Here is a 13,219-nt window from a genome sequence, read left to right on the forward strand (position 1 = left end):
GATAGCGACAAAAACCGCGACAATATTAATCTTATTTGCCATAGAAACTTCCCCGCGAGGCGACTTTGAGCAATAAATACAAATATCAAGGTAGGAAGCTGACGCCCATCCTGAATGACGTAATCTAATTTCGGCGCCTAGAAGGTTTGCTTGGAATCGTTCGTTGACTGGTGACCACTAGCAAGAACTGTACTCCGGGACAAAAGTCTGAGCGGGACTGCCCATGGATTGCATCACAGCAGCTCCGACACCATAGGTGACAAGCCCTAACCAACCCGAGCCAGTCGTATGTTTCGTCTGCATACAGATTTCTACTACATTTACATACGCTAAAGCCTGGACTTGACTTAGGGGGAGCCATTGTGAAGTGATTACATACATACTTCGCGGCGGAAGCAGGCCTCGAAATAACCGACAGAAACCCTATTACTGACTAGGAATATGGTTTCGCAAAGCGAGAAACGTCTGTCATGGCATCCCCGCCACGACAACAGATTTGCTGTCGGAGGGGGATCTCAAATAACTTTGTATGAATGGCTGCCAGAGTCTTCGGAAATTAAGCAAGTCACCGCACAGACTGACTTACCACTGATGAAGGTGACTGCATGTAGCATACGCATTAGCTGAATGACGCACCCATAGTTGTCCTGCAGTGCTTTGCTTGGTCCCCGGACCCACTTATTGACGACCTGGTGGCCGTTGGAACCAGTAGTGGAAAAGTGGATCTCATGCGGCTAGAGGCGACAAAGTCTTCTCGCGACCAAGTGCTCTCAAGTGGTCCTACTGTCACATTACCCGTGCGAAATTCACGACCTTGCAATGCGCTTGCTTTCTCTGATGTCGAACCTAACTATCTCGCCGTCGGACTTGACAAGGTCAGAGACCCCAGCTTATGCATTTGGGATATACACGCAGCAAGGTCCCACCTCTTGCAGCATCCCACAGACCCTACAGTGCAAGTGACCGCCCCTGTAAATCCTCCGCGTTCGAGCTCCCAAATACACATACCACGAGGCGAAATCCCTCCTCGCACAGACCAGCGCATCCTGCAAGTGTACGCTCCCGCAGAATCTGTGTCATCTATTGCCTTCCTTCCATCGTCTCCAACTTCATTGGTTTCCGCACTATCGCATCGGTGGCTTCGTCTCTTCGACTTGCGTAATCCCTCAAGTAATCATCTCAGCGTGGCGGCCAAAGTTCACGGTATCGCAACCGACCCATTCGTGCCACACCGGCTTGGCTGCTTCGACGATGGCGTGGCGACCATATGGGACGCTCGCCGGCTCACCCAGCCACTCCTTACTTTCACAGAGAAGGACGCGGGTGCAGATGGTGCTCGTGTACGAGCCGGCGCGGCCATCACCAAGATGGAGTTCTCCAACACCCGACGAGGCGTATTGGCCATTCTAGAGAAGGATGCTTCTTATGTGCGGTTCTGGGACTTGCAACAGTCCGAAATAGTCGAAGTGACCTCTTCAGAGAGGACGAGGTCGCGGGATTCCTCTCAGTCTGGCAAGGCGACTCGATCGTGGGCAGACTCCATCCTTCCCTGGTCTGGTACGAGCGTCAACTCTAGCCAATCACACGTGCCAGCTCCCGGAGAAACTGTTGTCCCATACAACCTCGTATTATCGGACACACGGAAGAGTGAGTATTTGTATATACTCGAATACATGCGCCTGCTTATGTAGAGCTACCGCACACAGCGAAGAACTTTACTGCCCAACTTGCTTCTTTCGCACTTGTTCCCAGCGCGGAGACACATCCGCTTACATCAAACATAATGGTCGTCGACAAGAACGGAGACCTTGAGCTGTACGCCGTACATGACGCACCCAAGTCCACGCCTTGGAGCGCCCGCGGTGAACTGGCCGTAGCGCTTGGGCCTTCATATAGAATCTTCCCCGGCTTCCACGAAGAAGAACCCCCGCGACAACCATGGGAGATCCCGATGCTACAGTCCCTCCCTGGATCAAAGGCGCATTCGCTAGACAGACGCCACTCAAGGGAGGCGTCTGTCGCGCGTGGACGTTCTGCCCGCTCTGAGAGGAGTCCGGCCCCACTCTTTGGCCGTGGTGATGATGACGGGTTTCCTGCGCTCCCCGCCCGATCGTTGGCAAATCTAGCTGCCTCCAGGCCGGGAAGGAGCAGGACGTTCAGCCCGGCGGCGCTGCGGAATCTTCAATTTGAACACTCCGCAATGCCAAAGCGCGGGAATCCCAAGAGTTCTGTGATTCAGAATAACAGGAGAAATCTTGACGCACTATCTCTCAACGGAGGACACCAGAAACACAGGCGTCTTTATTCGCGCCATGGTCGAGAGACGTCAGCCGTAAAAGCCACTTCAACAGACCAGAGTCTTCAACTCCTCGTGGAAGCCGATATCTCAATGACAATGAGACGACGAGTCGTGCACGGGTACGGCCTCATGAATGTATGTTGTTTCTGACGCCTTGCGACGATAACAACCCAGGCTCATAAGGATGATTTCAGCCGTTGCACAACGCGTTGGTTGTGAGTCGTATGTCGACAGATGACTACCCCTTAGCGGAGTTCTGGCGCTGGATAGACCGTACGGGTTTCTCTCCGATCGATACAGCTTCTGATCAACTGACGCCGTTTGTTGCTCTGCAGACTCTCAGCGAGTACTGTCGGATCCATCCTCTCGTATAGATGGTTACAATTTCGCCTGCCAAGGAATTCTAGGCATCTGGGAAGGCTTCCAATCGTCAAATCCGCATACCTCCGGGTCTACTCATACTACACCTCGCGTTGCAAAGCGTAGTATAATGCCGAACACTCCCATTCAGGCCTTGTCGCCGCTCCCAGTTGACCTGACGTCTATGCAGCCTTCGCGGCGAAGCAGCCGTCGAAGAGCACACGCTACTGGTGCATCCGATGACTTCTTGACTGCATTGAATGAGATCAATGTACGAAACGGGATCGATCCCGGATCTTGGAAACCAGCGGCTACAACGGCCAGGCTGCCCCAGAGACAGCTTGCACTGAAGTTGTGCGGGTGGAGTCTAGCTGAGAACGATTTGAAAAACGCGCTCAAACGGTATGGCACTACTCTATAACCCATTCTCTGCCCAATTTACAAGACGCTTACAGATGGGAGAAGGAGCATAGATATTCACAGGCTGCATGCTGGCTTGTGTTTACTGGCCAGCCTAAGCGTGGCGTAGAACTTCTCATGCGGAGCAACAGTGTGTCTGTTTCTGTGTCTGATCGGTCATATTAGCTAATGGACTACCAGACGAATCATTGCACATGATGTCGGGTATGCTTGCCGCATTGGCTCCGTCAAATAGTACCTCCCCGCGGAACCATGAGCTCGCCGAGCATTGTGAACGTCTCATTATCCGCATGCAGGACCCATATCTCCGCGCCATGCTGACATACCTGACCGCTGGTGACTGGTCAGAGGTTCTCCAGGAAGAGGCATTGCCGCTTCGTGAACGGCTTGCAATCGCCTTCCAGTTCTTGGATGACAAAGACTTGTCATCATACCTGCACCGCGTCACAGACCGCTTTTCGCATGACGGCGATATTGAAGGGCTCATTGTGACTGGCATAACTGCATCTGGTATGGATGTTCTACAGGCCTATGTAGACTCTACGGGAGACGTTCAAACCGCAGCTATCGTGTCATCCCTGTCGCCCACTCTAACGCACGACATACGCCATCAGCGGTGGCTGGACGCATATCGCGACCTATTGGACGGTTGGAAATTGTTCCATTATCGATGTCAGTTAGATATCGACCGTGGTGTGCTCCTCCAAGACGCCGTTCAAAGCACAGAGATGGCTCCCTTTGAATGGGCTCCCCGTCAGATTTTACTTCGCTGCAATTACTGCAACAAGCCGATGGATCCACCATATACGGAAAATACGGCGCTACGGGTAGGCCTCATCCTCCGCGTAATCATCTGACGCTCACGAACTTATACTGGCCGCCAGCCGACAGCTTGCCCACATTGTGGTCGCCCTTTGCCTCGTTGCGTCGTGTGCTTGATGACACTGAGCATCGTACAGGACCCTACGAGAGTTTCTACCACAGTTAGCTCACATACTGAAGGTAATGACATAGGTTAAAGCGGAACCATCATGTACTGACCTTGATGTCCTCCAGACACCATTGACGAGGCGCTTGTTTTTTGTCAGACATGTCGTCATGGGGGACATGCGTCACATATCTTGCAGTGGTTCTACGGAGAGGATGGACGCCGCTCACATGGGACATGCCCAGTTGCAGGCTGCGAGTGCCGATGTGCCGATGAGTTTTGTTAGATTTCTTTGGCGATGAACATGCATATCAGTATAATAGCTACATGTCTCGGCGTGCCGTGCGCCTACCGTCCTTCTAGTTCAGCATCAATCCTTGATACGGCCTAAAGCTTGTAAGTGAGACACCTAGCGGTCAATATAATCATCCGAAGAAGTGGCGAAATTGGAGACGTTGTCCAGGACAAACGCGAAAACGCAAAAAGAACTTCTGAACCACGGAAATTGCTGAATGCTCTGCATTTTCTTATGGACGCAGCTATGCCGGTAAGGGACAATCGCGTGAGGTACGTACGCCAACGATCTACGCCGAGTAAGGGTATGCTGACCTAACCATCAATGATACGAGAGGCCTGAGGAACCTACAAGACTTCTGGTCTTTACTCACCCACAATGTAGAAATATGGCAGACAGGCATTTGATCATGTTGAAGACACAACTCAACCTCGAGGCAATAGAGTCTCGTGGCAACGCACTCCAGAAGGTCGATGTTATACTCCTCATCATTCCAGCGCAGCCACGCTGAGACACAATGGCGATGAAATACAAACGCAAGTGTCATGGGTCGACACAAGGGCTTACATTAGGGTCCAATGACTGTTTGAACACAACTATGTCTGCAATCCGCATTACCGTATGGCGCAATGCACGGCGAGCACTTGGCGAGAGCATACTTGCTGGAACTGTCATGCAGCATCTGACAGAGCCCAGAGTGAAAAACAATACCACAGACTTCATGTGATCTAACTGACCTTAACTAATACACAAGCACATTGGTCAGGCCTCACTTGAAAGACAGCATCAAGCGCCAGCCGAACACTCGAATCTACAGCGCGAATCTTCCAGAATCCTGCGGTGACAAAACACCGAATGAGCTGTGATATTAAAGTAGAATTCAAGATGGTCGAGGTTGTCAAGGTCTGCGGCGAGTGTTCAGGGGGTCACCGTTCAATCGAATGCTAGGTAAGGTTGCGCCACGCGAGAGACCGCAGAGAAGCACAAATTTGATGAATGCGGTCTGAAGCTTGCAAATGATTTAGGCCGTATACTTGCCGAACATGCCTCATGTTACTGGCTAGAATATAGCTCAGAAGAACACGCAATTGGGAATGTGCCACGCAGATGATTCGAGTCCCGTTAGCAGCTAGCTTGCACAATATAGTCGCTGTATATGTAATATTGCATCCCTTCGGCGTAGTGAAGTATGATACTCAGCCTCGCGTAGAACCAAAACGCTGAATGGATCTAGCGGCCGCCCAGTGGAGAGCGGTGGTATCTCTCGAAAACCTTGATATCACAGACGCACAGTCGCATACTACTAGCAATATAGGGGCTCAGACTGCCATGTATGTCAAGATCAGCCCTGTGCAAGCATTGCAAAAGACGGCAATACTGTGCCTCACATCAAGTTGTCAAAGCCATCGAGCGCAGTGTTCTCACAATAGGGGATGCGTACCGTTGCTGTAGTTCCAATGCGCTCAGGCCTTCTGTTAAGGCCACGAGGTACTACTCTTGCATACAGAATGCCACCGACTCTGATAACAGAATGATAGAGGTCAAATGAATCGAAGGCAAGTTGATGACTAGAACCAGGTACCAAAGGTAACCATACACGCCAGAATCATGTGCCCTTAAAGGAGGGATCAGCAGGTACACGGATAACCTCCGAGTCTGGGATGGCGAATGAATGTGTACTGGAAACATCGTTTCTACTAGTGCTCGAGTTCTCTTTGAACTACGCACACAGAATATCAACAGTTTGCCAACGTATAAGAAATGAGTCGACCGACCATTTCCTCCAGGTGTCCATGCCCCATTCCAGCTGGGGATTTCAAGCGCTCCTTGATTATCGATGCAAGGGTCGCAGAGATGGGGAGCAACGTTCGCTCTCCACTGATATTGTTTACTTTCCACGTCCATAGCAGGCCGTGGAACGGTTCGATGTATAGGGTCGAGGACCAGTCGAGTGGCATCCGCCCGAATACTATTGAGACGTATTCAAGAGACGGAATATGACCGACCAGAGCATACGCCATTGCCTCCGCGGTTGCTTGACTTCCGTCGAAGTCTGAAACGATATCGCTCCGCATAGAGCTTGAGATTTGATCGTTGATGCAGACCTGGACATAGGATAGAGACGACACATTTGAGAGAGTAGCGGGGACGGTTTGCTAGGCTATATAAGCCAAAGAAGAAAATTAAATTTTGCAGAGCGTGCTTACCATCCACTGTAGAAATAGGGTAGTAAGCCCTTCGGTTTCCCTGAATAGACATATTTCGACCTCGAGACAGCGCAATCTCGTCGCTTCAGCTGCCATACCCGCCCAAAACGTGGACTGCAACGATTTGAACGCCATGGCACGTAAGGTGAGCACAACGGGCTTGGCACGGCACACCATCTGTAGCAGGATTGGGATGTCCGGATCGCCGCAGCGTGTAGGACCGACCGCGTCCCAGATAATAGGGATTGCAAGTACGGATTGGATAAGGATGTGATACACAGGACGCGCAGACGGCCAGTTCTGAAAGAAGTGTGCGCTGCCCTCGACGAATTCGAGACCATGTTCGCGTGTTTGGCTCAGATATACTGGTCGACTAGGGTTTGAGAAACACGGACCCCTTGACCATTCCATGATCGTCAGAACGTGGAGATTGGGGAAGGCGCGAAGTATTGCGGGAAGCGCAATTTCGCATCGTGCCAGAGAGAGATTGGTGACGTCGGGCCATGAATGGGGTAAGTCGCTCATGAAACACTTCGTAAGATCCGTGTCGCTGTCGCGTTGATCTTGTATAATGTTCGACCCAACCAGTCTCAACGTCTGTAACTGCTGCCATTTACCGATGTGAGAGAATAAAGCGTCTTTGTCAATTATTTCCGGACCAATCTGCAAGAAGAGGCCACGCGGGCGGCATTGGAGTCTATCCAGTAACTTGAATGTCTCTGCTCCACAGGCATGGAGGAGTTCTAGCTCCGCCACATTTGTAAGGGAAGATAAGACATCAATGAGGGTAGGCTGGAATGCTAGGACCTGATCAACGAATTTTAGATGGAGATACTTAAGCGCAGTAGCATGTCGCACGAGCAACACAAGGAGATGCATGGATGCGGTGGCTTCTTGGACGTTCCGAACATAATCAGGACGTTTGGACTGGACACGAAGTGGCAATGGACGGGGAGGCAAGACCGATACTGAGAGCCTGCGGATCCACTTGAGGCGACCGGGTACGTCGGCGAGCATGTACGTGCAGATGCGGGAGACGCATTTGATTGACTTCATGGTCACGCACGAAAGCGCCTGGTGCTTTGCGATCAGGTGGACCCTTCGCGCGACGAGTGAGAAATTGAGCGCATCGTTCGTTGAGAGATCGGATACGGCATGGATCAAGACGTCGTCGTCAAGATCTAGCAGTGTTATAGCCGAACGCATCTCCGTCTGTAAACTCAGTGTCATCGTCTCGCCCTTTGTGCGAATGGTTACATACCTGCGGAGATGACAGCTGATGTTGGCCGGCCATACTGTCAATGCATGAAGAAATTGTCGTTGTGTTGGTAGCCGTCGTTACATAAGTGCACAGCTTCTATGGGCTAGCGCCTACACAACGGACCTAATCATTGGCCCTAATCAATTATATCCCTCCTTGAATGCCCTACGCAGAGCACCTCGGCATCGAGGCTCGTGCCTTGATGCGATCATCGGGTAGTCCGGCTGCGGAATGCGAAATTCACGCGAGCCTGACTTTGAGGCTCTCGAAGGATAGTGTATACATGTCTTTTCAGGACATGTAGCACACCAAAATGTGCGGTACATCCCGCCGAGTCCAACTGTGGCAGCAGATAACTCAAATGGCAGCTATTTGCTTGAGCCGATAAATGAGCTTACCGACACTTGATGCTATCGCCAGAAATGGTCAGTCACGATCTTGCCGAAGGTGAGGAAGGAAGGTAGGGAAGGACATAATTGATTAGGGCCAGCAACACACTGCCGCGCTGGCACTAGTTCATCCGCGCTAGGCACCCCCGAGTGCATGGTGTCTAACCAATATTCAGAGCGTATCTCGATACTCCAGGGAGCGGATGTACAAGCATAATGAGATAGTTCCAGGAATATATATGTTCGCCAGAATTGCTAGCCAGGGCCTTTCAACATCCAGTGATGTGCGAGTACTGATGGGAAACGACTTAGATAACCGTGACTTTACCCACGGTCTGGCGTCTATGCCATTTTGGGCAATAACCAAGTAGCTGCAATCACGGTGTGGCGTAGTCTCGTCTCCGGACCTATTAGGCGGATCACGCGTGGTATTACCCAACAATCGGGTGGCAGAGTTCTAAAAACCCCTGCACACACTCGCCTACAAGAGCCATTCATGACCGGGCCTGAATGTACAGGCTGTACAAGAACCGAGTTAGGTCCCTTGCATTGTCGAATGGGCAGTAAGTCTATGCTATTATTTGAATTCACCGCAACAACTAGAGTTAGAGGTGGTTGTCCAGTCAGTAGCAGAGGATACTCAAGTCGGCAGGCGATGGAACAGAAAAATTACAAGAAAAGTACGGAAGCAATGCTCGATAAAGTCGACAGATCGTCTAGTCACGCGTCACCTTTGTACGCCATAGGTCACACCATTTATAATCTCGCCTGTCACAGCTCTCGCGGCTCTACTCCCCACGGTGCTTCGACTCAACATCGGGAGCTCCATCAACTTTGACTATAATCACTAGTACTATTCTAACCAAGCTAGCGAATCCGCAACCTTGACAGTCAGGTACCTTCCAAGTCACAATCTCGAAAGTCACATACCCTCCAAGCCACAACATTTCAAAATGGGTCAATACTGGATGTTGTGCGTTGTCACCTTTATGCCTGCGCGCTGTCTCTAACCCTGACTTCATTATCAGGGCAAACCTGGACAAGCGGGAGACATTTGGCATATGGGGAAAACTTGGCGAATTCTTTTACAGTGATTTTACGAAATTGGTCGAATTCATCCTGACGCCATACCCTCACCCTGCGCCTGACTCTGTACTAGCGAAGGTTAGCCCATGCTCCGGTTTCGCCTCTGTTGATGTTCACTCATGGATGTTCTGTTTTCAGCATAAGCCGTATGTTCGTACGGCGGAAACTGGAAAAGCACTCGGCCGTCTGGACCTGCCAGGAGAAATGTTGCATCGCATCTTCGACAATATCACAAGCTTCCAAGATGCACTGTTTCTGACTCTCGCAAACCCCCTGCTTGAACCATTTGGCCACCAGCGGATGTACGAACTCATCTGCCTATGTCAGCAACGGTGGAAGGGAGATCGTATAATCTGCCTTGGTGACTACGCAAGGGATGACGATCTTCCAAAAGGACTTTGGTCTGAAACCGAGCTGGAGGAACTTCAGGACAAGAAGCTAGACGTTTACAGATTCAAGCAAATCGAGTACTCTCCAAAGGCATACTGGAGACCACGCCATGACGCATTGCTCCGCCTCTCACCGAAGGAATCTGAGGTATACAAAAGCATCGCTCTCGAGAGACCGAATTTTCGCCACGATGACAATGCGAAGGAGCGTCAGTGGGTGTTGTGCAATCTATCGAAGCAGCAGTACGTCCGGGCAGACGCGCTTGCGGCTCACTCAAAGGCGATACCGGACGGACCGTTCATACCCAGGTCCATAGGCCTCGGGAACGTTCTGTTATCCTTGATATGCTGGTCATCTGATCCCTCGATATCGATGCACTTCAACGACGACCTGACTCGCGGTGCGTGGGCAGGTAACCGTTTCGAAGTCACGACGCTAGACCGCTTGTCTCCACCGCTCGCATCGGGTAGTTGGCGCGATGTCAGCAGGCCAGTTGTTGCTCGATTAGTGGCGAGCTGGAGGAGGAGATGAATATTTGAGCTTGTGGTCGAAGCGGATGAAGGGAGTCGGGCAAGGACTTCAAGGATGTTGGAAGCGTGTCCCTGTCACAGAAAAAGACGAATTATAAAAACTCACCCAAATGCTCACCGACAGATTGTTTGCGTATAAATGACAATGCGATATCTAGCCTTGCATCTATACCCCGATCAGCTTGAACTGAGCCTAATCATCAGCACACAGAGGTGAGTCGTACCAGTATAAACCGAGTTCGTCGGATACCGGGGCATCCAACGACTTGAAAGAGGGTAAGTGATCTTACAAAGGTGAATAACATCAACTAAGCAAAGATTCATCAAAACAGATAAATTGCTTGCTTACCATTGAGCTGTGATTATAGCCAACCAACGAATTCTACCCTCGTGAGATGCATTGCTCTTCGCTTGACTAAAAATATCCAGAAGAGTGCGTATTTCGCCAATAATCCCCTCGTAGTTTCCGGTAGGCACCATGAAAAACAATTGTTCTCAGACACCAATGATCATTTCATTGTCCAGACAATGAGCACCTGGGTTATGTGGTCCTCAGCAACGTCCGAAGATGCTCTACTGGTGAATCCATCCTTTCTAGCATGCTTAGCTCAAAGGATTCCGTCATAACTCATGAATCAATAGCCATTGCAATTTAAAGATATATGCCTGTCATGATAAGTAAGATAGATGAACTGAGATGGAGTAGGGATGCTCTTCTGACACTACACGGTAGCTTAACGAGGGGACAGTAGGTCGATCTAAGTGAGGCTCGCCAGTGAGTCGATGATCTCGCTTTCCAAATACATTGGCAGGCATACTTTCAAGCCTTTATATTCGAGAACACGTTCTTGAAGTAGGCTTCCAAACCTGTCGCTCCGGCGACAAGAGCGCCAACGACGCCATCTGGCCTCACAACAGCTACAGCGGTCCCTTCTGTCCCGGCACCGTATCCCATATACCCATACCCGTCTTGGTCGATGCAGACAACGTCCGCACCAGAGGTGGCTGGCAAAGGAGCTGAGTCCCGTGGGAGAACGACGACCGTGCGGACAAAGCGAGGCGGAAGTTTGTTTGCCAATTCGAGTACGGCTGCGATTTGATCGCCGTTCGAGGAGAGAACGAGGACGGCGTGGCGGGTGGAGCTGAAAATGCGGAACAACGAGGTCGTCTCTCCGCTGATTTTGTCCGCCTCGACTAGTGCGAGACCTGGGGCGTCCTGGGCTCTGTCGCCGGCATGTAGCCCACCGCTCGTATCGGTTCCATATGCGTCTAGAAGCTGCTTCTCCTTCCCGGACGTCTGTTGAGGGTGACGCTCATCGAACAGAATAGAGCTCCAGCGGTAGTTGACACCGAGCATCTTCAAATCACGAGTCCGCTTCCATCCGTGGGATACATCGCCGCCATTCGTCTTTACACTTCTCGTAGAGTGAAGCAACGTCGTCGTTTCTTTAAGCATGTGCGAAATAACGGGAAGGCGTTCCTCTGTATATGTGGAAAGGAGGGACTCGGAAGCAAAGCCCAGTTCGACAAGGGCGAGCTTCCAACCGAGGTTGAGCTGACAATTGACCCCGATTAGTCCATGGTAGTACTTCTCGTTTAAATCGGAACATACGGCGTCCTGTACACTGGAGTTCATGCCCTGGAGCGGGTCCATGATTAGTCCTCATCACCACGAGGCCATAACGAACGTACCTGGCTACCAGTGGGACTGTGTACGTGTGCAGCATCTACGTGGCATAAGCGTGTCTTCAGATGGTACATAATATCGCTTACCTCCTGCAACAAAGACTCGGCCTTCTGAGAATTTGTTCACCACGCGAACATTCGGACTGGGTACGAATTAATCAGATGTTAAGCAACAGAACTTATTGATGCACCTGTAGTTGGATTTAAATTTGATCTCGCCGAAGATCAGATCCTGCCTGTTCGATATTTCCTTCACTGTCTGAACCAGCGTGTCATAGTCCTCGTGAATCTTTTCTAACCCGACGTCTCCCAAAACGGTGAAGCTATAGATTCCATCATCTTCTGTGGGGACGCAATATTACCCTGATGATTAAATACGAGAGTTGAGCTACTTCGAACCATATTGTTGCGGCAAACCTACATCTTAGAACCGAAGTCGCCCCAACAATGCCAACACTCATCCAGCATTCCATCAGGAATAGCCCCAACGGCCTTGTAGATGGAAACTCACGTCACGGGTCAAGTTCTTGACTATGATCTCGCCAAAGACAAACTTTCCTGCAAGTACTTCTCGAGAAATGTGAGTCCGAGGTGCTTCCGTACGATGCCTACAAATATACGATAGGTCAATATAGAACCTGAAGGCAAGAGGAAGTAATCTAACCTTTCGCCCCATCGGTCCCGACAAGCCAGCGACAGACAACGTTCTCAGCGATCTCTTGATCACCAATGCGCTTGACGAGATGCACTACCACATGACCAGTATTCTGTTCGAAGCTGCACAGCTCTTTGCCAACATGACATCCATACGTAGCGAGATGTTTACGCAGCACTTTCTCTGCCTTCGCCTGTTCGAGCATTCGTGAATTTATCTAGACAGTCCATGTCAGCTGAATATGAATAGCGCGATCATGTATGAGCAAATGAGCATACATATGAGGTGCTTGGCGTGGGTTCCTCCAGGGGCATCATGTCGAACGTTTTAGACGGTCCAGCACCTCCGAGAAGCTTGTAGAAACGCATCGGAAGTAGGTCCATGTCTCTGGAGACAATATCAGGCAAGACGCCTAAGAGGTTGTATGCCTCCAAAGTCCTGGGCTATAGCAAGCTGAACTTTAGACCCTGTTTACGTGCCTTATTGGTAGAGAACATATTACCTGTATGCATGCGCCACGTTGTCCAATATAGAATTGTTGGTCCTTGTCAATTATGCGAACCTGGATGCCATGCTGAACCAAAGACAGAGCTAAGACAAGGCCAGCAAGTCCAGCTCCGGCCTTAGCGAGAATAGGTCAACATTAAGTCAATGCGAGAGGTGAATGGTATTATACTTACAATCAGAACGGAGAGAGGTCGTGTGGCGGACAT

General features: G+C 50.6%; 4 protein-coding genes across 4 annotated transcripts; 2 read left to right on the plus strand and 2 right to left on the minus strand.

Moving 5' to 3' along the window:
• Positions 1–441: 441 nt before the first annotated feature.
• On the plus strand, positions 442–4,323 carry POSPLADRAFT_1177330 (hypothetical protein; the record flags this gene model as incomplete). Its single annotated transcript, XM_024488491.1, has 10 exons — positions 442–597; positions 654–1,647; positions 1,707–2,434; positions 2,494–2,572; positions 2,635–2,728; positions 2,786–3,061; positions 3,115–3,209; positions 3,260–3,906; positions 3,964–4,081; positions 4,136–4,323. The coding sequence occupies 10 exons, from the start codon at positions 442–444 to the stop codon at positions 4,291–4,293; spliced, it is 3,345 nt and encodes a 1,114-aa protein (XP_024342650.1). The 3' UTR covers positions 4,294–4,323.
• A 1,585-nt stretch (positions 4,324–5,908) lies between these two features.
• POSPLADRAFT_1052522 (hypothetical protein) lies at positions 5,909–7,803 on the minus strand (the record flags this gene model as incomplete). The annotated part of the gene is made up of 4 exons (XM_024480277.1): positions 5,909–6,022; positions 6,078–6,458; positions 6,510–7,721; positions 7,771–7,803. The coding sequence occupies 4 exons, from the start codon at positions 7,801–7,803 to the stop codon at positions 5,909–5,911; spliced, it is 1,740 nt and encodes a 579-aa protein (XP_024342651.1).
• Positions 7,804–9,112: 1,309 nt separating this feature from the next.
• POSPLADRAFT_1043447 (hypothetical protein) lies at positions 9,113–10,166 on the plus strand (the record flags this gene model as incomplete). The annotated part of the gene is made up of 3 exons (XM_024478313.1): positions 9,113–9,132; positions 9,188–9,323; positions 9,384–10,166. 3 exons carry the CDS (start codon positions 9,113–9,115, stop codon positions 10,164–10,166), a joined length of 939 nt encoding a protein of 312 aa, XP_024342652.1.
• An 819-nt stretch (positions 10,167–10,985) lies between these two features.
• On the minus strand, positions 10,986–13,219 carry POSPLADRAFT_1132500 (hypothetical protein; the record flags this gene model as incomplete). The annotated part of the gene is given in 10 exon segments (XM_024484222.1): positions 10,986–11,783; positions 11,858–11,892; positions 11,939–11,994; positions 12,043–12,174; positions 12,273–12,343; positions 12,363–12,409; positions 12,516–12,723; positions 12,785–12,944; positions 13,069–13,097; positions 13,187–13,219. The coding sequence occupies 10 exon segments, from the start codon at positions 13,217–13,219 to the stop codon at positions 10,986–10,988; spliced, it is 1,569 nt and encodes a 522-aa protein (XP_024342653.1).

This window comes from Postia placenta (genome assembly GCF_002117355.1).
Source record: "Postia placenta MAD-698-R-SB12 unplaced genomic scaffold POSPLAscaffold_2, whole genome shotgun sequence".
Taxonomy (NCBI): domain Eukaryota; kingdom Fungi; phylum Basidiomycota; class Agaricomycetes; order Polyporales; family Adustoporiaceae; genus Rhodonia; species Rhodonia placenta.